This window comes from Octopus bimaculoides, chromosome 2, assembly GCF_001194135.2.
Source record: "Octopus bimaculoides isolate UCB-OBI-ISO-001 chromosome 2, ASM119413v2, whole genome shotgun sequence".
NCBI classification, from domain to species: domain Eukaryota; kingdom Metazoa; phylum Mollusca; class Cephalopoda; order Octopoda; family Octopodidae; genus Octopus; species Octopus bimaculoides.
The window spans coordinates 115,534,615-115,559,128 of record NC_068982.1 but is presented as its reverse complement, the minus strand read 5'-3'; the positions used below and the strand labels follow the sequence as shown (position 1 = coordinate 115,559,128).

The 24,514-nt window shown below is 32.3% G+C and overlaps 1 protein-coding gene across 15 annotated transcripts in view; it reads right to left on the bottom strand.

Annotated features, from left to right (window-relative positions):
- LOC106879353 (spectrin alpha chain) overlaps nucleotides 1–24,514 on the bottom strand; it is a 93,630-nt gene that overhangs the window by 51,366 nt on the left and 17,750 nt on the right. For 9 of the 15 annotated variants that reach the window (XM_052978633.1, XM_052978636.1, XM_052978635.1 and 6 more), the window contains exons 2-8: nucleotides 21,553–21,602; nucleotides 11,140–11,394; nucleotides 9,907–10,032; nucleotides 8,188–8,328; nucleotides 7,653–7,670; nucleotides 1,243–1,326; nucleotides 334–438 (exon numbers count right to left, since the gene is read on the bottom strand). In XM_052978633.1, the coding sequence (XP_052834593.1) occupies nucleotides 334–438; nucleotides 1,243–1,326; nucleotides 7,653–7,670; nucleotides 8,188–8,328; nucleotides 9,907–10,032; nucleotides 11,140–11,385 (720 nt within the window). In that variant the 5' untranslated portion in view covers nucleotides 11,386–11,394; nucleotides 21,553–21,602. Of the gene's footprint in view, nucleotides 1–333; nucleotides 439–1,242; nucleotides 1,327–7,652; nucleotides 7,671–8,187; nucleotides 8,329–9,906; nucleotides 10,033–11,139; nucleotides 11,395–20,214; nucleotides 20,436–21,552; nucleotides 21,603–24,514 lie in introns of those variants that run through there. The other 6 variants (XM_052978637.1, XM_014928861.2, XM_014928865.2 and 3 more) reach the window with 2 other exon arrangements.

The window sequence follows — 24,514 nt, the reverse complement described above, 5'->3', positions numbered from 1 at the left end:
AGCCAATGATCAAAAGTGTTCCAGTTGCAAATTATTCAGCTTTAGCATATCTAGAGCTATATTACCTAATATGTCTTTTCTCTTTTTTAAAAACAGTACAGTCTGATTTGAAGATTTAACTGCTATTTCTCGCTGGTCAAGCAACTGCTCAAGGCTCCCTTAATAGCTCAATATCATTAAATGTTAATTGTTCAAGATGTTACATTAATAAGCCGCAGAATAAAACACATCAATTATTTAGTCAAGATGTATGAGGATATCAAGATTTTGTTACATCAAAATTACACATTAGGGTATCAAAGTTTGAAGTGAAACTATTGTATGATTCCATACCTGTCGTCGAGTGGTGATCAACTCTGCATCAGGATGGCTTTCAGAAAGCAGCTGATCGGCAAGTGTGTTCACTTCAACTACTTTATCCTCATTGTTAGCCAAATCCTAAAATATATATAAAAACAGTGAAAATACAACATAAAAAAAACAGTAAAAAAATTTATTCCTTTTGAGAAAATAAAGGCACACAAAATATCCATTTTAAAAAGGAAATAAAACAGTTATAAAAGTTATTCCTTCTTTCAGTTGAATTTTCTGAGAAAACTGATGCAACAGAAACCTTACATATAAGCATTTAAAACTATAGTTTCATAGCAAATAGAATATATCAATAGGTATTAATAAATTATTAACAAATAGATAACCAATATACCTTTATACATAGTTTAGTAACCTTTAAAGAGTAAAATGTGAACAAATAAAATGAACCAAAATATTACAAACTAAATTGGTCGATTTTCCTAAGTAATTTTGGTTTAAAAAAAAAAAGAAAACAAAATAAGATATTGCTATGAAGAATGATAAGGCCAGTGAGAGAATAAATAAATAAATAACTGAGTGTAAAGGAGCAGATTGGCTTCATTAACCATCTAGTATTGCAACAATCATTTGCTTTCATTTTTCAATTTTGGGTCATATTAATTTAATTAGATGTAATAAGGAAAACACAGCTCAGTTGTTGAAGGATAGTATTAATTTTAAAGTCATTGTAGCATAGTGCGTTTTAATGGTTTCTCACTCTTTAAAAACAATAATTCTAAAAATCATTAACCATAGATCAAATTAATATCTAGTTCTCTAAGACGGAAGCTATAGGAAAAAGCATAAAGGGGCATATGAAGAGTAGATACATCATATAGAATCTATATCATATGAAAAGAAATGAGTCTGGATTTTAAAAACAAATACCTTTTGAAATTCATCAAATTTCTTCTGTAAAACTTCAACATGTTCAAGATCTTGGCCAAACTCTTCTGAAGTTACGAATGCTTCCTGAAGTAGAAATTCAAAACTTATGAAAAAGTTAAGTTATTTAAAGGGGGAAAAAAATAATCTTTTACTCATAATTAACAGTACTTCTGTTATAGATACCTAACACTCTTAACATCAGGACGTTTTTCACAAAGCACACTTTACATATCCAAACCAACACACAACTATCTCTCCTTCAAATGTCAACCAAACCTTCTTTGTCCCCTTTCTCTACTTAGTCTAAACTGGTTTTAGTTTACATTGCACATCTACTGAAGTTAGTTCACTTCTCCACACTAAATATTTACGATTGCTAACATTATGTATCTGCCACATTTTTTGTGTAAAATAAAATGCTTTTAAAAAACCATTGCCAAAAAACCACTAGCCACTCTACTGTTATTATTGCTAATAAAAGAATTAATGTTCAGTGGCTATTCATAAAGTTTATTACTTGAGAACAGCTAACATCTGAATTTCTGGTTCTTTCTCATCTTACTCAGAAACCCTATTGTATGTATTGGTTTGCACTGGCAACAATATTAAATTCTTGCATACCCACCTGGGCATAGAATTTCACTTTACTGCTGTTGAACTCTGGTGACTGCTACTATATAATAGTCGTTATTCTCCCTATTAATCTTTTTACAAAAGTTAACTTCACGCAATTTCTTTCAAGCCATTTCTGGGACAATTGCCTTCTTCATGTCTCTGGCAAGACTACCCTACATTTTCTCCATTTATTCATTAACCAGTTTACAGAGTGTACTGGATACATTTTATCATAGCATCAGCACAAGAGGTTATTTTGTTTCCAGCAAGACCCAAGAGTCTTTTCCACTACTTTGTCTCCATTTGTTCAAAGCAACATGATCAAGCAGATAAATATTTAGAAAAAGTATGAAAAAAAAAAAAAGGAAAAGAAAATCAAAGCAAGAGAAAGATGGAACAGTGATAGGTGCAAGAGAATGATAGGAGAGAGAGGAGCAGGAGAGAACAAGTGATGGATGTCAGTAATGAATGATAGAGTAATGAGGGAGAGTGGTGGTTAGGAATGAATGAATATGGACAGATATACAAAGGGCAGTGTGATGAGAAAGAGAGAATAATGATAAATAGACAGACACAGTAATAGATGAGAAAGTAATGAAGGAGAGCAGTAGAGACATAAACCTAAACATAATGGTTGAAAGACACCCAAATGTAGAAATTGTACAACCTAACCTCCATGACCAGTTTTTATATCTCTATTGGTATGCCAGCATGGATTGTATGGGTGTTTTCATCACACCATTATATGCTAGTCCTTTGTCTTTTTGTGAGGTTCTGCCTCTTGAGATCATCTTCAGCATTTCACTCTATATCTTCCTTGACCTCCATCTTCCATAGGTCACATACTTTTGGAGCACTCAGCACTTCTTTATACAACTAGTATTTTCCATGCATATGCCTATACCAGCATAGTCTTCTTTCTTGCACACTTTATTTGATTCCTCTTATATCCAGTTTTTCTCAGTTCGTCTGAGTGTTCCATTGTTTCTATACACTAACACTACATCCAAAGGAGTATGATCACTTCATTTCTTTCTAGCATTTTCAAATCTTCCATGTTCAAGGCCAAAATTTTATCACTTTGCAGTATTGCACTACATACAGAAGCATCATACAAACTGCCTTTCATTCAGGTTTTGTGTCACTAATTTCAACAATAGATGTTAAATTTGAAACTAACTACTTCGACAAAAGTTTCTGCTTAAATCACAAGACTACTTTCTCTCACTGAACACCAACACATACATTTTTTTTTTTTATCAAACTAATTTCCTTTGTATCTGGAGAAAAGGAAGCAACAACGAAGAATTTAAAATGCAAATGCAAGTGTCAAACAAATTCATGCTAGCAGTGTCTACCAATAAACATCAACTTCCAATACCAGTTTGTTATTGTGTAATAAAAGGTAGGATGAGGGAGAGAATGCAGCTATTCATTGACTGTTTACACAGCTAATGTCTATTTGAAGTAGTTAAAAGAAGTATTTATCACAAAGTGTAGCTTCTGATATCACATTTATATAACCTATTATATTGGTTGAACAGAATTCAAAACACTCATCATTTCAATAACACATCTTATTTTCAAACTGAACTTCAGAAACAGCTTTTCTTAGCTAAATGCTAAGGACACAAAATATACCGAAGTGTGCACATACTAATTAATGTACATAAAGAGAAAAATTTATTTGAAGCAATTTCATATGAAAGTCAACCCCAGCAGAATCTGAACTCAGAATGTAAAAAGAAATACCATAAGGCATTTTCGCCAATGCTCTAACAAAACTCACTACATAATATCCTTAATAGGCACAAAGCCAGAAATTTGGCGAAGAGAGTAGCTAATATCAACAACTTAGTATTTGAGTGGTACTTTATTTTACTGACCCCCCAAAAAAATGAAAGGTAGAATTTCGAAGTTCAAATATGGCCAAGAGACTTGAACTCAGATCAAACAACTGAAAGTAATATCATTAGGCATTCTGTTTGCTGCTCTAATGATTCAGCCAGTCCAGTATCTTCAATAATAACAATAAGCTTTGATCTTAACCAAAATGTCAACAAGCTTAAGCTTTAAAAAGTTACTTTTTCAAAAGCATACTTTGCCATGTTTCTTCCATTTAATAGTGCTTTTGGTTAAATTAATCACTTGGATTAGTCTTTCTTGCTAAAGTTTCCTGGATCAACTTTAGATATAATACAAGTTCACAATTTTCAGTGATTTTCTTACTCCAGACTCATGAGATGACTTGTTAAAAGTTGCTTCTTTTAAAACACTTTTTAATGTGACAGAATACTGTACATTCAAGTAGCCATCTTGCTTATTCTTTTGTATAGAATACTTCTCAAAACATACATCATGGTCTAGATATTCCTCAAGGACATTTTTCATATGATGTAAAGTTAGATATTTCTAGCAATGTTCCCCATAAACTAGCTATAGAATTGCCACTCAGAAAGCAGGATATCTCGCTGATTATAACATGGCCTCTCAGAAAACAAATCTCCTAGGCAACACATATTCATTTCCATTTCTAGAGCTTCTGCATTGTGTACTTCTGCATTGTGTACATTGTCTTCATAAAAAAACCTGACAGCTAGTGTACACAATAGAAATACTATTTATCACTCTTGGTTGAAGACCTATACTTTACATGACACAGAATTACATTGCTATAACTTGAATAAAATATTTTCTTGTTACCAAACTTTCACAGGAGATTGTTTGAATATTTTCATCTTTCATTTCTATTCTCCTAACCATATTATCAACTACTCAATATAAATCTTTCAACAATTTCTTCAGAATGTAAAGACATACAAAATACTACACTGAAGAATGGTTTGTTAAATACCAAAACCATTTCACCAACAGAAACACTACAGAGATGATTTCTCCATATTAATAGAAAGATTATAAATTAAAATCTAATGGATATGTATGTACATCTAATTATAAGATTTTTTTTTAAATATATTTTATTGTACAGGTTGCTTAAATATGTTAAGTACTGAACAAATATATTTTTATTACTGTGTAAATTATCAGAAAGTATTAACATAATCAAAATTGTCCAATTATTTTTTATGGATTTGTAGGGAATAAAGAAGTAGATGCTCTGATAGAAACAACAACAAACTTAAAGTCTGTTGTATAAAATTAGATTTAACAGTGCTGATTAAAGAGGCTAACAGTCAGTGACTAAAGCTACTTTATTAGACTGGAAACACACATGTCAAAATATCAATTAAGAAATAGAATTTATGGAGGAGAGGAGATCAATAACAACAAAACATGGAAGAGAATAAACACACAATTTCCAAACAATCAATTAAAACAGGTTGTTGGAAGGAGTTTTTCTTCAAGTGAAGAAACAATCAATGGGTAGTTCAATTGAATAAAATAACTGTAAAGAAGGAAAGGTGAACAGAAAATAATTTGGACCAAATGGATATAATCTTGAAAATTTAGAAAAATGCTATAATTTAAGGATCGTTCCTATAAGAGATACTGTATAATACAAAAATATTTTATTTTTATTACCTTTTTACCTTAAAAACAAATTGGTTCATGGAAACAGATTTACAAACATCCAAATATTTTTTAAATAAATATTGGTAGATATAAAGAAAAAAGTTTGAAAATGATTTGCTTTATAGAATTTCAGAGTGTTGCAGACAATAATCCCTTAATCTATAGAAAGCCATTCAGTTAAGAATAACATTGTAAACTAAGAGCAAACAGCATTGGAGGGGAGCCAACAAATTTCATACCTAAAGACAAATTTAAAGATATTTAATGCCCAATATGAATTAAATATCGTTTATCTTTATCCATGATGATCACACAGATAACATAAAAACCCAAAACAATTATTAAATGAAAATTATTTTATACAATATCCTACATGTTTACCAGCTTTAGTACAGTAATATCACATCATTAAGAATGAAATATCCGATTTTCTCATGCACCAAGTTTGACAGTCGTTAACTCTGTTTTATCCTGACAATTGAAGAGTTACATCACTTTCTGAAATGCAATTCATGGTATCTGGTTATATTGTGAGTTTTCTCTTGTAAATCAATTTTTGTGCACCCATGGATAGATAAAAAAAATCATGTTTATGAATATAAACTAATGACGTGAAACCAATACATCCCAGACAGCTTGAAACATCAGAGAGGTGTTTGAAGATGTGGTGAATGAGCACACTGTATGTTGATGGTTTGAGAAATTCCAGTCTGGTGACTTTACTCTTGAAAATCAGCCCCGTGGTAGACCTGAGACCAAGGTGGATAATGAGCTGGAAACTGTAGTGGAAGCAGATACATCTCAAGCTACACATGAGTTAGCAGTAAGGTTTGATGTTTCGATTCTAACTGTATTGGACCATCTGAAACAAATCAGCAAAGCAAAGAAGCTGGACAAATGAGTACCACACAAACTGAACGAGCATCAAATGACACGTCATCTTGAAACTTTCAGTTCTTTGCTGTCACGGAATAACATTTTTGCATCATATTGTTATGGGTGATGAAAAATGGATTCTTGCACCAACTGACTATCACGTCTTCCAGGCATTAGACAACTTTTTGCAAGGAAAAAACTTCAAATCTGAAGATGCAAAAACTGCCTTTCATGATTTCATCACCTCTTGCTCTCCAGAATTCTTCACTGCAGGCATAAATAAGCTACAGATAAATGGCAAAATTCTGTTGGTAACCTAGGTGAATACTTTGATTAAATGCATTGCTTTTTGTTGAGATAAAGTAAAATAAACTTCCAGTTCTAGGTGCAGGAGTGGCTGTGTGGTAAGTAGCTTGCTTCCCAACCACATGGTTCCGGGCTCGATCCCACTGCATGGCACCTTGGGCAAGTGTTTTCTACTATAGCCTCAGGCTGACCAAAGCCTTGTGAGTGAATTTGTAGACAGAAACTGAAAGAAGCCTATCGTGTGTGTATGAGTATGTCCCTACCATTGCTTGACAACCGATGCTGGTGTGTTTACGCCCCCGTAACTTAGCAGTTTGGCAAAATAGCCAGATAGAATAAGTACCAGGCTTACAAAGAATGAGTTCTGGGGTCAATTTGTTCGACTAAAGGCATTGCTCCAGCATGGCCACAGTCAAAAGAGAGTTCAAAATTGGACATTTCATTCTTGATGACCTGATGAAAACAAATTATTCAAATACTAGAAGGAATAGCTTTAAATCATTTTGAAAATTAAATATACATATAAAATTTAATTTGGGGTTAACCTTATTAACTAAACAATAAACTGAGGAAACTTCTTTTTCTATAACTTCAAGATAACAGTAATCCTAAAAGTACATAAAAATCATACTGCAGTTCTTTTAGTATTCAATAATACAAAAACTCTATTTTGTAAGCTAAAAAATTTAGGTCAACAAAATGCCATAATAAGGGTGAATATTTCCAATAGATTCTATATCAGTGACTAAGGAAAGTAATGAAAAAAAAATAAAGATGAACAGTCATAAAGCTATATAATTTTCATATCCAATCACAAATAGACCTGTTAATTAAAAAAAAAGTTTCTCCCACTACAATAATATTACATTTTGTAAATTTAATTCAAATATTGGGACCCAAACTACTTTTTGTTCGCCTTTTTTTAAAAAAGAACATTTTGTTGGTCATGTGTTTTATAAGTTAATTTAAAATTTCAAATGAGAACAAAAAAAAGCAGCGGCCTGAGGCAACTTTCCCAAGAACATTGCATGCCCTTGGCCACAAGCAGCTTGTTCAGCAATGTCACACTATCTACTTACCAGTTTTTCAATAGGATACTAGAAAAAAGTCAACATTGAAATGAACAAGTCAAAGAATAAAAGAAAACTTCAGAGCTAAAGTTATTTCTTTTTTTTTTTTTTTTTTATATATTTTTTTTTTAACTTTTACACTTCCATCATCCAGACAATTATTTGAAATTAATGTTAGAATCTGAATTGCAATTTAAAAACTAAGCTTGCCTCCAACAGACAGACTTTCATACACCTTCTACCAGACATCACATAAAAATTTCAATTACATATTTCCTTGAAAAGTTTGTTTTCTTTTTTCTTTTTTTTTTCCTTTTTTTGTAATTGGTTTTTACAATGTAGAGTTAAAAATAATATTTAGGTCATGAATTTTAAATCATTTACAAATGGAATTCCAAATGTTGACTGTAAAATAGCATTAAAAAATAAATTTTTAAAAACTAAAGACATAAAACTGGAAAAGAATACAAGATATGAGCCTTCAATTTTATCATTATTATTATGGTAATACTAATAATTTAAAAATAATACAAACACAATTTACCTTGTCATTAATCCAAAACATGACTTCATCACATTCCCGCATGAACTGGACAAGACGTAGTGCTTGCTGCAGCTTCAAACCTTTTTCAGACAATTTGCTGATCAACAATGGCCACAATTCATGTAGTTTGTCAAGACGTTCCTGATGGAAAATAAATGAATTTTATAATTTTAAAACACACTAAGCAACCATCAAGATATATTTTAAGTATCTTACTTTACAAAAAATACTATATAAACTTTTGGATTTATAGAAATAATAGAAAAGGATGATGTTAAATCATCATTACCCATGCTGGTATGGGTTGGATAGTTTAACAAAATCTGTCAACCCAAACTTCAGTGTCTGTTTTAGCATGCTTTCTATAACTGAATGCCCTTCCTAAAGCCAACCTCATTACAGCGTATAGTAGGTGTTTCATTCTTTTCTAGTCTTTGAATGTCCTCGGAATTCATGGCCATCTAACTACTATGTAGCATTGCTGATCATACACAAGCACCATACAATCTACCTTTCACTCTGAGAGAAAGAACTTTTGTTACTAACATAGGTAATAGCTCTCTGAACATTTTCTATCCAGTTCTTATTCTAACAACTAAGCTATACATCTATTGCCACAGCTAACTAGGTCACCTAAGTAACAGAAACTATCTACTACCACTTGTAAATCCCCCAGGCATTCAAAAAAATCTATTTCCCATGCGTTTATTATTCCTGCACATCTACCACATAGAAAATTTAACTTCTGTTAAATTTTCCTGTCATCCCACTACATCTCTTGTGTGTCCATAGCTTGCACTGAGTACACCACATTGAATTTCTACCTACACCTTTCCTACATACTGAGCAGGGCCATTTTCCAGAAATGGAGTAGGGCCCTATTTGCTCTCCAGCTAACTAGATCTTTAGTCTTTGCTATGTTAACTTTAAAGCCCTTTGATTCCAAACCTGGAATTTCTTTTCTATTCTGTTCTGCTAAAGATTCTGCTATAAGGATGAGATCATCAGCATATAGTAGTTCCCAAGGGCAACCAATCTTAAATTTCTGTTATGGCATGGAAGATAATACTAAAATAGGAAGTAACTGAAAACCACACGCTCGTGAATTCCTACCTGTATGCTAAATTTGTTGCAAACTCTCTCCTAAATGATAGTACCTCTATACATTACTTGTATGGCTCTAACATACCATCTGTCTACCTCTAGCTTCTTCAGAATCAGCCAGATCACAAAATGAGGTGCCCTGACAAAGGCTTTCTCCAGATCAACAAATATCAAGGACAATGAGTTAAGCCATTTTGATTCAGTAAACATTGTGATAGTTTAGCATTTACATTGGCAGTAGCCTCACACATCACACTCGTCAAAATTTGGCATTATACACCACCAGGCAAGATACTGGAACTAAGAAAACAGATTTGTAAGAAAGCTGAATATTTAATCTAAAGAATGATAGCAGAACACTCAAATTATATACAGTATATTTTCTCATTTGTCAAGTGATTTTGTTTCCATTATATATTGCATTTTTTATTATTTATTTAAATATAATCATTTGAATAACTGAATAACATTGGAGTTATTTCTATAAAGCTGGAGTCTCATCTATGCAAAGAGCTTTTTTATTAAGACATCTAAGTCAGATTTTAGTTTAGTGTCTCCTTTTCTGTCAATTATACATTCAATTTATTTATGGTAACATCTAAATAATAAAGTTACCTGAATAGTCTGAGAGGCAAAGTGGTTCTGGTCAATCATTTCTTTACCAGCATTATCCAGTGTCACAATAGCATTAGAGTGGGCAGCGACTTCAGCTTCAAAAGCTTGATGTTTCTGGATCTTAGCCTGAATAATAGCAGCATATATCAATAACAGTGTTAAATACAGAATAAAAAAAAAAGAATTTTCTTTTAATACTATTAGAATCAATATAAGTTATTCTAACGAAGAAAAAATGTACAGTTGATCTGTTTTCATGCAAATTACTTTCATTTTCTTAAATTCAAAAACAAAAAGGAGTCAATACAATTTGGAAAATGTTTGCAAGATATTTTCAAAACTGATCAATATACATGAATGCCTAAATAAAAGTAATGAAAATGGACAGGATTTTAAAATTTACACAGAAAATTAGATGAACTTTTTAGAAAAATATATTGGGAAATAGAGATTACAATACATTTTTTTTTTTTAGAAAGATTTTAAAAGATACTAAAATAATTTTGAGAGATTATCAATTTAAAAGGCTTTATATTTCATAAACCCCTCTAAAAATTAAAAAGACAATGTAACAAGATTTATCAATCTAATACTGAAGTGTTTAGTGCTTTTAACAGACTACCCATCAAAGATTAGCTGTACATTGCATGTCACTTACAAGGAAAGATAACATTTTTTTTTAAATTAAAATATTTAATATGCACCAGAAACCACATATTACAGAAGTAATAGAATTTAGGTTTATTTGCAATATTTCAAATGCTAAAAAATATTTGAAAAGTTTACCTTGAGAGAAAAATGTAATACAAATAATATTGTTTAATTAATACCATTTTATCAGCTAAGTAACCAAAAACTTGCAATGTTTAAAAAGAAATTATTAAATAACTAGCTACTGTAAACTAGATAAACACTTCAAACTAACTTGTGCTTAAATATTTCGAGAATATATTCAATTTAAACGTAACATTTAACCCAAGAAATATTTAAACTTCTCAGAAGTTTATATATACAAAAAGTCAAAATAAATACTTATCAACATTTATTTGGCCCAATTAACCCTACCAAACCAGTTTAGAAGAGTGAAAAGGTTACATCTTTAGAAAAACTAATATAACTATAAATGGCCATTGTTTGAAATATGAGGAAAAACATTGAAATATTATATTTGTCTGTCTCCCTTTCATTTTTCTTTTTTACACAGAACGCAATTATTAATAACTGAAGTTTTACCTGCAAGTTGGTGGGATCTTTATAGTTCTCATCCGATGCTGTTTGAAGCTTCTCATAAATCCAGCTTTCCAACTCATCAGCATCTCGCTTAAAGAACTGGTAACGTCGAGAGTCTTCCAGTCGCTCTCTCCGATCCTTACAGGCATTCCTAAAGAAGCCATAACGACTAATAACTTCTTCACGACGTAGCTGAATGTCCTCCGCCGTCTCCAAAATCTTCACTTCTCTTGGCTGGACGTCGGTCATCTTGATTCACTGCAACAGTAAATAAATGTAGGTTACTAGATTACTTACCAAGAACAAAAGAATACTTTTCATCAGTTTTATCAATTCCAGCATTATTGAGAAGTCTGTCACACTAGCACAGTTTACACAATTGTCCATCTACTAGAATTGTTGGATTTAAATAACAAAAACATTTACATTATTTAAGATGAAATTTTGAAATTGTTCAGTATTTTTTTTCCCTCCATAACAAAATCTCATAATTTCAGAGACATAATCACTGAGGGTTCCTGCATGTCTATTTACTGGAAATTTAACACTAAGTTGTTTCTTTATTGTTTTTATTTCTTTTTTTTGACACTTCATTTAGGGTAACAATACATAATATTTTTTTTTCTAATAAAACTTTCTCTTCCCCTGAATCCAACAATGACAGTTGTAAAACATAATAAAATCCGTGTAGTTAATATGAAACCATTAAATGCAGATATAAAAGGTTTTTGAAATCATTAGGCAGAACTAGAAAAAAAAGTGAAGATAGGCATACAACTGAAAATAGTATAGAATTAATATAATCTTTTGCTAATTTACTTAAGAGGACAAAGATGTGCCAATAACCATTTAAATCTCATTTAAGATAACAAAATAGAGATAAAAACTTTGTTGCGAAAAAATGGAAAAAGACAACTGCAAAGGCTTGTTGCTAACTGCTGTGACAACCTAACCGAGTTGTAAATCAATGACTTTAGTTAACATATGAGTCAGTGAGCAAGAAAGAGAATATGGCAAAATGAACTGACTATGAGGCAGCTTGCCAATCATCATCATCATCATCATCATCCTTTAATGTCCACTGTCCATGCTGGCAGGGGTTGGACAGTTTGACCAAGGCTGGCAAGCTGCACCAGACTCCAGTCTGATTTAGCATGGTTTCTCCGGCTGGATGCCCTTCCTAACGCCAACCACTCCAAGAGTGTAATGGGTGCTTTTACATGCCACTGGCATGGATGCCATTTGCGTGAAACCAGTATGCGCCACAACTGCGGTTTTACTTGGTTTGATGGGCCTTCTCAAACACAACAATGCCAAAGGTCTCTGTCATTTGTCATTGCCTCCGTGAGGCTCAACACTTGAAAGGAGCTTTTCACATGCCACTGCCATCAGCCACTTTGTCTCCATGAAACCCAATGCTCGAAAGGTGCATTTTACATGCCACCAGCACAGGTGCCAGTTAGGTGACACCAGCATCAGCCATGACTACAATTTCACTTGGTTTGATGGGTCTTCTCAAACAGAGCATATTGTCATAGGTCTCGCTCTTCTGAGAAATTTGTACAATCAGAACTCTCCCGGTACAGCATTGCAAAGAGGAAACAATGTCTAGTAAAAGTGCTCACAACAAATTGCAATCTAGAAAAGATAACTAAGGATTGCAGTTTATATACACTGTTACACATGAAAAATATCATACAAATGCATGTAGAAATACTTGAGATTTTGGAGTTAGGCTGTTCAATTCATCTTTAACATTTTAACCAGTTATGTCCAACCCAAATATTTTACTTATTTTACATTCAAACCGGTCATATCTAGCCTTTCAGATCTACCTTATGTCATTCTAAAAATAAACAATTGCATCATTGAAACTTCAAAGCTGAACAGTAAAGGGTTAGCAACAATTGTGAAGATGAGCTAATGAGGGAACTTCTACACCTGCGAGATACAGCAGCCAAGTCTCCCTTAGATGATACTACCATCTTAAAAAGGCACACACATTAGGCAATGTAGCTTTGGATGGATGGCTACAAATATATATATAAAATCATAACAGTTGAAATGCCTTTGATATTATAAGTTTATCAAATCAGGACTGAAATAACGGCTGCAAAGATAAAAGATAACTTTCAAAACTGATAAAAAAAACTTCCTTCCCATCTCAATAAATTATTTCGGTTTGATATATCAAATATCTCTACAAAACCTTTTCTAAATAGCTAATTTGAATTATAATTTGGATTATTTTAATTGCTTTATGTAATCAACATAAAGTTCTCATAAAACTGTTTTACCTAACTACACTGGATGGTAGTAATACCTTCCAATTCATACATTCCTTTCCTAAGCTTCACTCAATAATAACCTCTAGCTAAGATTTCCAACAAATGAAGGTCGAGCATGTGGAAATAAAGGAATTCAAGTAAACCATGTTTTAAATGTATTAGATCAAGTGAACTAAACTCATGAACTAAATAACACTAAATTTGAAAAGTACCCTTTTCCTTATGTTCTGATATTTAAATCACTCTGAAGCCAACTCAGCAATTCATCCAGTCACAGGACTAATAACAGTTAAGTTAGGAAAAGGTTTGGGCTCAGAGTGATACTCATTCAGTTCACTGACATGTACATCAGCATAATCATTTCTACGAGTTAAAACAGAACTCAGTCACATAAGTAGTACTTAATTCTCCAAGCTTTTTCTTTCTGAAACATATGAGGGGATATCCAAAAATAACTGGAAACATTCTCTGTGGGACAAGCCCGTTGTAGTTCAGGTTTCCACTACTAGAAGCCACTTGATATGACTCTCAGGCATCAGTCTGCTGACTAGCAGCATCAACTAATGTCGCACTACCACATGGTGCATTTTTGTTTTGTCAATTTTTGTGATGGCTGAAATGAAGGAACAGCATGCTTCCATGAAGTTCTGTTTTCTGCTGTTGAAAATGGTGGCTGAAACAGTTGTCATGCTTCAAACAGCTTACACGGATGCTGTCATGAGCAAAACACAAGTTTAAAAGCGGTTCCCATGCTTTAGGAATGGTCACTTGTTGCTTGAAGAACAATGTCAACCTCCTGAATGAATGTAAACATCATGAAAATTCATGAACTGATCTTGCAGGACCATCACCAAACAATTGGCAAACTTGATATGACTGATGTATCCTGGAGCTCCTACCAATAAATTCTGAGTAAGGAATTGCAAATGAAAAGAGTTGCAGCAAAATTTGTGCTTCGTTTGCTCACAGTGGATCAAAAGCAGTCATGACTGAATGCATGTCATGAATTGAAAGAACAGATGGAAGGTGATCCAGACCTTTTTCAAAGGTCATCACTGGTGATGAAAGTTGGTGCTACAGAATTTGCAGATGTGGAAGAGGTGAAGAAAAAAAAACAACAGAGGTATTAAAATTTATCAGTTTGCAAGAGTTCTAGCACTGCTTTGAATAGTGGAAAATGTGCCTAGATCACTGCATTGCTTCAAATGGAGAATACTTTGAAGGCAATAAAAGTGTAAACATGTAAAACTGAGTAAAATAATATTGCAAAATTCCAATTTCCTTCAAGTACTCCCTCATAAGCTAAATATTATAAGCAATCTACTAAATTTACAGTCTCAATAGTAGAATTTATAATATGCTTCTACAAAATTGAAAAAGAAAAATTCTCTTATCAATAGAAATGTCTCAATGTAAAAGAACCAATAAACTAAAGTTTTTGTTCTAAGTAATGGTAATTATTTATCGTCTTTTCAATCATTTTTGTTAAATGGTCTCATGCTACTAAACACCTGTGACTAATGCTCCAGTAGCATATCTCAATCATGCAGTGTTGCTTAATCCTTCCTAGTCAGAACTACTACACCACCCAGGAACCAATAATTTCTTAACTGAAACTAAAAAATATTTCTAACTACATTCAAACCAATCACTAGAATAAGGACATAATTACAAAGATTGCCAGTGTTACTGCAATTTGATTTTAGTATACTGTAGTTTGATTTTGAACCAACAGGTAACACATTTCATTAATTTTACCCTAGTAGCTGAAATCATAATGACTGTAAAAACATTACGTAACTAAAAATTATGCTTCAACAATTTGAAAAGTTGTTACAATTAAATAAATCAATTCAAGTATTACTTGATGGAAAAGCAGATGGAAAAATGGAGAAATATTGGTGCAAAAAAAAAAATTATAATGATGTTTAATTGAAGAAAGAATGAAAAAGAAAATTCAATTGAATACAAGACTATCTGTTGTCTGTGAGCTCTAAGAATTATTTAGTTAAGATAGGAACTAACCAGATGACATCAATTGTCATTAAAAGGCTTCTCTGACTAATTAAACATTCTCTGTTTAAAACAAAATTTACACTATATTCTACATAGAAGCCTTTAAAGCTGCACAAGGTTTTGTAAGCAGCAAATATCAAGAATTAATCATTCAAGACATGGAAAAATAACAAGAGTAATGGAGTTGAAGGAACACTGTCAGTTATACAAAGGATTCTTTAAAGAAATCATTTGAACATTGGATTTTTGCAAACTCTTCAAATAAACATGATGAATAAAGAGCAATTAGAAAACCAAAACCTCTTCTGTTGATGAAATATCAGGTTTAACAAATGCATTCAAATCAGAAAGCCAGCAAGGGAGCCTCTACGTGGTCGTGTGACATGCTAGAAATAGCATCCAAATCTCAAATAATACCTCACTGTCTTATAAAAGAATGCAGTTGATAATGTGGGTTCTGGATTCCCTGCACATATCAAGAAGTCAGGATGGTCACTGATTGTTTAGTCTTAAGTGTGTATGATTATGGCAGGCCTGGGGCTAGGAGGGGGACTAAACCACAACATTCCAGCTAGACTCAACATAACTGACAATATAATGAACACTATTCTACTTCCTAAAGTAATCTCACTACAAACACCAGCACCACTTCATAGTTACATGTCCAGTATAGAAAACAATCCATACATAAAACGCTTCAATTTAAGCATTAACCAAACCAACAACTCATTCAGCTACATAAATATTTGTAAAATGAAATTTTCAGTTTAGACACACTTTTTTGATAGCTATAGAAGCCTGAAATAATGCCAGTCAATAAAAAGATTGTGTGTGAGTGTGTTGACACATTCCATTGACAATAATTCAGTCCTCATACAATTTATAACTTTACAATGTAAAATGGGAAAATTGCCAACTCTATAATAATTACCACACAGGTCAAATATCCACCTCCACAACTCTTTCAACATTTCTAACTATTCGTTTGCAAAAGAATACAACACATTTACTTTTCTATAAAACTGAATCAGGAATACATTTTAAAATCAATGATTGCAAGTGAAGATAATTCTGTATCCTCCTTAAAAATGCACAAACCTCTTAAACAAATACTATAACTTTATTCCAACAAATATAGACTAATTTATATGCAAACTCAACAAATGTATTATTCAATTAAAACCAAGGCAGACTGTTTCAAGAGTGATTGGTATTTAGTATAGGTACTGCTTCATGTAGATAGGTTTATAGGGGTATGTAGTGGTGTATCTTAAATATTTATATTCATATTTGCTGGGGGGGGGGTTTAATTTTTATATCCTATAAGTTAAATGATATAAACTTTCATTAGCAGTGGTCATTATGATAATTGGCTAACTAATAGACTAACATTTGTTTCCCATCTTAAATCCACAATTCAAACATAACTGCACTTAGCAAAGCAAATGCACACCTCTCTAATGTTCACCATACAAGCCATTAAAGAACAGTTGATCATAAATCAAATGCTATAACACTTGCTCATAACATTCACCTTCTCACCCATTCCCTATCTCTAATCATCTCTCAATTTCCAATACACATTTGCAACCTCTATCCACCCACACTTTTTCTCATGTTCCCACTCACATCTACTCACCTATCTTGTGGGGCCACCTGACACTTCAATCACCATTACTTTTATCTTTCTAGTTTCACCCTGACCACTCATACCCTCTCTTCTATAATGTGTAGCTGTGTAGATACCCCTACAGCAAAAAAAAAGTTCCATTTTGACCCCTTCTCTCTCACCAAATGTAACCTCACTTAGTTGAAGAGGATCTTCATCTTGCAGGGCCAACCTCACTAGTACTGGTGCAACAAAAAAAGGACCTAGTACATGCTGTATAGTGATTGGCATTAGAAAGGTGTCCAGCCACAGAAACCATGCCAAAGCAGATACTGGAGCACAAGGTAGTCTTTGCTTTGACATAAATAAATGTTAGATAATGGTTTGACATAAATAAATTATATATATATATATATATATATATATATTAATGTATACACACTGTCAATAGACCAGTTACTGTAATAATTGAACTGAGATATTTCCTAAGGATCTGCTGTGTTAAAAACAATAAATACCAGAGAGAGATGAGAATTCATCCCAGCAACAGCCAGTGAAAGTGGCCGGTGCATTTCGGCCTTTTGGGATATTCAAGCACTCAGAATTCACCATCTCTGATGCATGAAAAAGTGAATAAAACATTCAGTCATGTTGCAAAAAGCAGCCCACTGATTAAAAATCCAGTATACACAATTGAAACAGTGTTTAATTAAAATAGTCATCTATGTATCATATTTAATATATATACATTGTCAATAGGCTAGTTACTGTACAATAAATATCAAGGAGATAAAATTCATCCCAATAGTGGCCAGCAAGAGAGTCAGATGCATTTAAGCCTCTTTAGGCCCTTTCAATGACACATACTTGCAGCCAACCACATGCTCAAACAATTATTCTCTGATATGTATTGTGCTTTTAACACTGCAATCCATAAGAGATGTTATCTCAGTACAAATACCGCTGTAACTAGACTATCAACAGTATATGTACATTACGTATGATATGTAGATGGCTATTTTAATTTAATATTGCCTCAACTTCATACTCCAGGTAGACATATATGCACACACACCATTCTTGTCTCTTTATGCATTTTCACAAAATACAAGTAACACATCCAAAGGATGCTATTTTTATCTTTTGCAGGAACAATAATAAACTGCAGGTTATCATTTTAACTTACACTTTTCCATGCTTGCCCTTCTTGTCACCAACCCTAACCTTTCCAGTTTCCAAGCAAGGTAATATTGCCCTGTTAGGTATGTTTACATGTAAGATTGAAAAATGACAGAGACTCATTTACACATATCAGAGTATAGAGACAAACACATACACATGATGGATTTCTTTCATTTTCCATTTACCACATCCATTCACAAAACTTTGACCAATCCAAGAGGTTATAGTAAAAGACAATACTTAACATTAATTGTAAGAGGAGATTCAATGCCAATTATATATACAATCAGTATACAGTGAAGTCAGAACCTTTCAGGAAAATTAAGTACTAAATTATTTTGGCAGTTACTGGTAGTATTCAAATAATAGTTAAAAGCTAATTTAAGCTATACTAACTCACTTTTTAATTCATGTAATTTAAACGAACCATTCATCACAAGAAACTAGATGGTGAGTTTAGTAAAGATCTTTATCTCAAATGTGTAATGTAACTTTCTACCTGAATTCAAGCAATTACACAGCAGTTGTAAATATTTACTCATATACACAAAGTTATTTATCTATCCCTAAATTAACCCCTTTGATAACAACCCAGTTGAGACCACCTTTGGTTTTATAATACAAACTTTCTGTTTTAAAGTAACTTAAAACCTTTCATCAGAATTCCATCTTAATTTATGTTCAAACACCAGCTTAATAATGACAAAGTTATTTTACAAAATTCTTCATTATTTCCAAAAACTGAAACCAAAGCAATGTATTTCAAAAGAAATACAGTCACAGAAAAGTTAAACAGTTGGACAAATGGTTTTAAAGAATACATTTTATCAAATTTAATAAGATGTATGAAGATAGTTTAAAGTTATAAACAATCCTATTGAAGTAATTGATTAATTGTATGCGTGTTTGTGTGTGTGTGTGTGTGTATATATATATATATATATATACATATATGAGAAAGAGAAAATAATTTTATGTTGCATTATAATGAATATGAATAACATGAAGTCATAGCTTGTCTGTCTGCAGCAAAAGATAAAAATAGTTTGCTATGTATATATGTATAATTGTATGTACGATTGTATGTGGCTCATGTATGTTCGCAAGTACATTTATGTGTGTGTATCTATGTGCATAAAAAATTCTTAAATGCATAATCAAGAATACAAAAAAAAAAATGTATCTATGATTAATTACTCAAGTTTCTGCCTTACAAATCAAGCTAGAGACAGAAATAAATAGCTACGTAGTGGGTAGACAAGTGATGAATCCATTGAGAGCAATGGAATCTAACATCATACTTATAGAATTAACTTACAGTAGAATTATGAAAAATACATACTGAAAAAAAAAAAAAATCAAAATAAATTTATATAGTGATGTCTAAATAGTATGAATTTACAAGAGATTTCATGAGAAAATAGAGATATGGTATATTTACAATTCTAAATTCACTTCTTTTAATGAGTAAATAAAATTACATTAGAATGATTACCATAAGTTAAGAAAGTGTTAAAAAATAAATTTATAACCATTATAAGATTACATCAGCAGTTTAAACAGAGCAAATTCCATCACTTGGAATAGATCTGTCTGTGGAAAAAGTCACCTTGAAAGTCCATCATAAAACAACAACAATAACAATAATAATAGCTATGGTCTTGATGAAACAGGCGTAACCCAAAAATATTTATCAGCTTGCTAAAACAACAAGAGTGGTTGCATAAAAAAGTTTCCACGGTCAATCAATTCCTAAGTGGAAAATGGTCGCAATGAAAGAGGCTAGTCTGCCTGGAGAATATAGTTAACAGTTCAGATGAGGTGTGTGCAGGTGTGTGTTATGCAGATGTAAGTGTGTGTATGTGTGGGCATGTGTCTAGTGCAATGGTAAAATTCTCAACAACCACTAGAAATTATAGTACAAATGCAATTAGCAACAGAGTTTACAAGTTGATCTAGATGAATGCATGAAAAACAACTTACCTTCTTTCTTGATAGTTAATAAGTAAAGAAAAAGACAATATAAACCGTAATAAATCAGATAGGCCAAAATGAGGCTAATTATTAACAGGGCAAATACATCAGGGTACTGATTAAGGAAAGGGCATTTAAACATGGGCAGCTGATTATAAAGAAAATATGTCTATAAGGAAAAGTGTCAGCAGCTTGCTGCCAAGCTGCACAGCTCATCACACCGAACCTAGTAATGATTGATCAATACAGCAGCAGCCAATAACAACGTCATCAGTTGCATAGCGACAAGTAGATCTCACAAATGGCTACTGCTACTATGATTGCAAGCAACTCTGTCAATGCTAACAGTACATGGAGAAAACAGTAAAATATTCAACACAACGCCTGAATTTATAGAAGAGTGGCTTCAAAATAACCTGTACACAGAAATGCCAACAATCAGGAATAGTTAGATAAAAATAATTCAGGTAATGGCTTACAGGGAGAGCAACACAATCAAGTGTGTGTGTGTGTGTGTGTGTGTGTACACACATACATGTACAAACACACACATGCACATATATATACACATACACACTTGTGTGTATGTGTGTGTATACACAAATATACTTGTACAAACACACGTATACATCAATACACAATGTGTGTATGTGTGTAGATGCTATGATTCAGACAAAGCAATCAACATGAAATCAATAGAATTGCAGCAGAGATGCAGAATAGCATCAGGATATAAGTGAACTGCGCACATATTGCTTGTCCCGTCAAAACATGTGCAACAATTAACTGAAACAAAAAATAACTCAAAAAGGCTAAGCAAAATACAGCAGATTTATAACAATGTATGATGACGAAAATTTTATGTGATTTAAAGTCAGTAATTGTGAACACCAGAATATCCTGAAGTTAAAATACAAAACACATTGTAGGAATTGAATTAAATTTATTAAACAGAAATTCAACATGTTCCCTTGTGAAATTCTGTTTAATAACATATGAATGAATTTATTTGAAGAGAGTGTTACATATTTTCAGTATTTCAGTCAAATTTTTTTAAAATCAAATAGCGACAGAAGTCAATCCAGTGTTGAACTCTACACTGCAGAAATAAATAATTTAATAACAGGCATCATATGACTATCTCACATGAACCACTAACCCAAGATTGAAATTACTCATAAGACAGTTTCTTTTTTCCTTAACAGAAGATTAACTGCTTCCTATACAAATCAGTAACTGGGCATTTTAACAGCTTTTTAAAATAATTTTTTATTTGAAGGGTATTCATTCACAACACTATTAAAACTAGAACTTTATGTGAAAAAAAAAATTGTGTTTAATACCTACCTTTCTCAGTTCTTTTTTTTTTTTTTTTTTCAAGTTGTTCAAGAAGACCACTGGAATTAAAGAAAATACAATAAAAATATTTCAAGAGATTATTTTACTGTTCCTAATTGTTTCTCTTACATTTTTAGTTTAGACATTTATAGTCAAAACAACTATTCAAATTTAAAGCACACACTCACAGTGAGAGTGAGCTACAGAGAGAGAGAGAGAGAGAGAGAACAAAAACTGGAATTAAAATTGTTTGAGCCAGTAAAAAGTAAAAACTGGATATCTATTGGAAGTAGAAGTTTCTTTTAATTAACTCTTAATCAGATTATACAAATACTGTTCTGCAATGTTATAAGCAGCTTCTTATTAGAAAAGTTTATAGCAGACATCAAGAGAGCAAATGATAAAATTTCCTTGCAGTATATAGTAATGTCTCTATTCATTCCATGTTCAAATCCTACTAAGACTGACTTTGTCTTTCATCTTTTAGGGATCCACCAGAATTATTATTTCTGTACAATAGCAATGTTGACATGTAAAAATAAAAGGGAAAACTATTTCCTGGAGACATCAGCAATACCCAACCATTAAATTTTTTTCTTAAATATATGTGTTGTGTGATTTCATTTGTGATTGTTCAAGATAAAATGGAAGCTTTTGAAAGGTTAAGCCTTACTCTCTATTACTGGCATTACATTCTCCTCCATATTTTCAAGAGCTCTTAAATCTGAGTAATTATCTTTTCAAAATTTGTTGTAAACAATATTGTTATCTCCAATTAGGGAAACAAATTATTCCATTAATGAAAATATGTTTCAATTTTGACATTACACACTCTAGTCTATTTCTATGTTGAAGACACTTTTGCAGATTTATTCTTCAAAGCTGTTTCAATTACATTTTTTTTACAACTTAGAACAGCAGGAGCAGCACCCAGGGCCTTTTGTAGGATTCCATGTCTGCTGGGAGAAAAGTGAAATTTATCCTCAAACCAGAAACATGACTTGAATCGTTGCAAGAACTAGGCATTCAAGGCTAGTGAAGGCATGGATTAAATTTACCATTTTGTACAAATTTGAAATCTATACTTTTGATATTCCAATGGAAATAGAATCATACTTTAAGGAGCCATTCCAAATTTTTATAGGCAAGTATTTTACAGCCAAACTTAGTTTTTCAGATAATAGATGGCTCATCAAATACAGACTGTGTCAAATGCTACAACTTCAGCAGCTACCAACAGGCTCTTCAATTCTCTTTTTAAATCTCCATGCCAAGGTTCTTTTTAAACATCTTTCCCTCACTCTCACCCCTACTAACTGGCATATTTTCCTTTAAGTTATATCTGTGCTTGACCTTCAGCTCTGTAGTTAGTGTTCTTATCTAAATTAGAAGCAGACATTATTCACATGAATAACAATTCATCTGTAAATTATAACAGCTGAGTTCCTAGTATTTATTTGCAACATCACTCAAAGCATATTACTTGTTTTTTTCTTAGATTTTCATGTACAAGTACATCACATTGAATCACAAATGGAGGATGCTAGTCTTAAAATCTTTTCTCTCAGACTAATTACTAACCAAGTTTTAAAAATACTCAAGATTATTAAAAATTTAATACAAATTAGCCAATTGAAGAAGGACATTACTAATTCATTTCATGAGGTAAGATAACTGAATGAACAAAGTACTGAACTGCACAACCAATTCCCAGACAAGTGTTTATATCTACTGCAAATATTTCATTATTTTCACTTAAGTCAACACTTACTTAATACTTAGATAAGGTAATACATATCAAATCTTCATTAAGTATCATATCCATCTGTAGAAAACAACAGAAAACAAAAGCAAATTTCTACAGCCCCATGACCAAAAGAGTTGCTTTTGATCAGATAGTTGATAGACTAAGTGATTCCAAATAAGAGAAGCTGAAGTTGTTAGGAAGATGAACAAACAACTTAGTATATATGTTACCTATTAATAATATTAATACCTTTGAATAAGTTTATTAAGTTATTGGATTGTTTAGTTTCCAGAGGAAAATGGACTTAATTTAACAGTGATGAAGGAAGATTCAGAGAGTAGCAATACTGTTAAGATGAATCTGTTCAGCTACATTTGACCAGATTCAAACAAGCAACTCAACAGCTGTATAGTGTTAGATACAGCTTGTTAAATGGATATGGATATCTCAGCCTGATCACAACTTTAAACTAGATCTTAGTCTAATTTGTAAAATTCCTACAAAACTGAAGATGATTCTTGAATGTTTTCCCAAATAGCCTTTGATTTTCTTCAGTAGACATTTTACTAATGAAATAAAGCCTTGTCAACAGCATTTTATTGCTGCTAGCATGTTTGTATGATACTAGTAAATGTCCAATGTGAGTACACTGCCATATAAAGCAACAATTTGAACCCCTTTTATTAGATGACAATTCCATAAATCTATATAAATGTACATAGAACCATACATGTCAGTTGAAATTATGAAATATTTATATAATAGATTATTTCATCATTCACAAACCATGATATAAATTCACTTAGTTAGTTGCAAATATCAAGTAGCTAATTAGTGTTTATCATTATATAAAAATATACTATTAAAAAAATACTAAATTTCATCTTTGTATTCAGACTTCTGACCAGCATTTTGGACCAGCATTTACCACACTGATAGATTACACAATCATCATCATCATCATCATCATCATCATCATCGTCATCATTTAACGTCCGCTTTCCATGCTAGCATGGGTTGGACGACTTGACTGAGGACTGGTGAAACCGGATGGCAACACCAGGCTCCAATCTAAATTTGGCAGAGTTTCTACAGTTGGATGCCCTTCCTAACGCCAACCACTCAGAGAGTGTAGTAGGTGCTTTAACGTGTCACCTGCACGAAGGCCAGTCAGGCGATACTGGCAACGGCCACGCTCGAAACGGTGTCTTTTATGTGCCACCC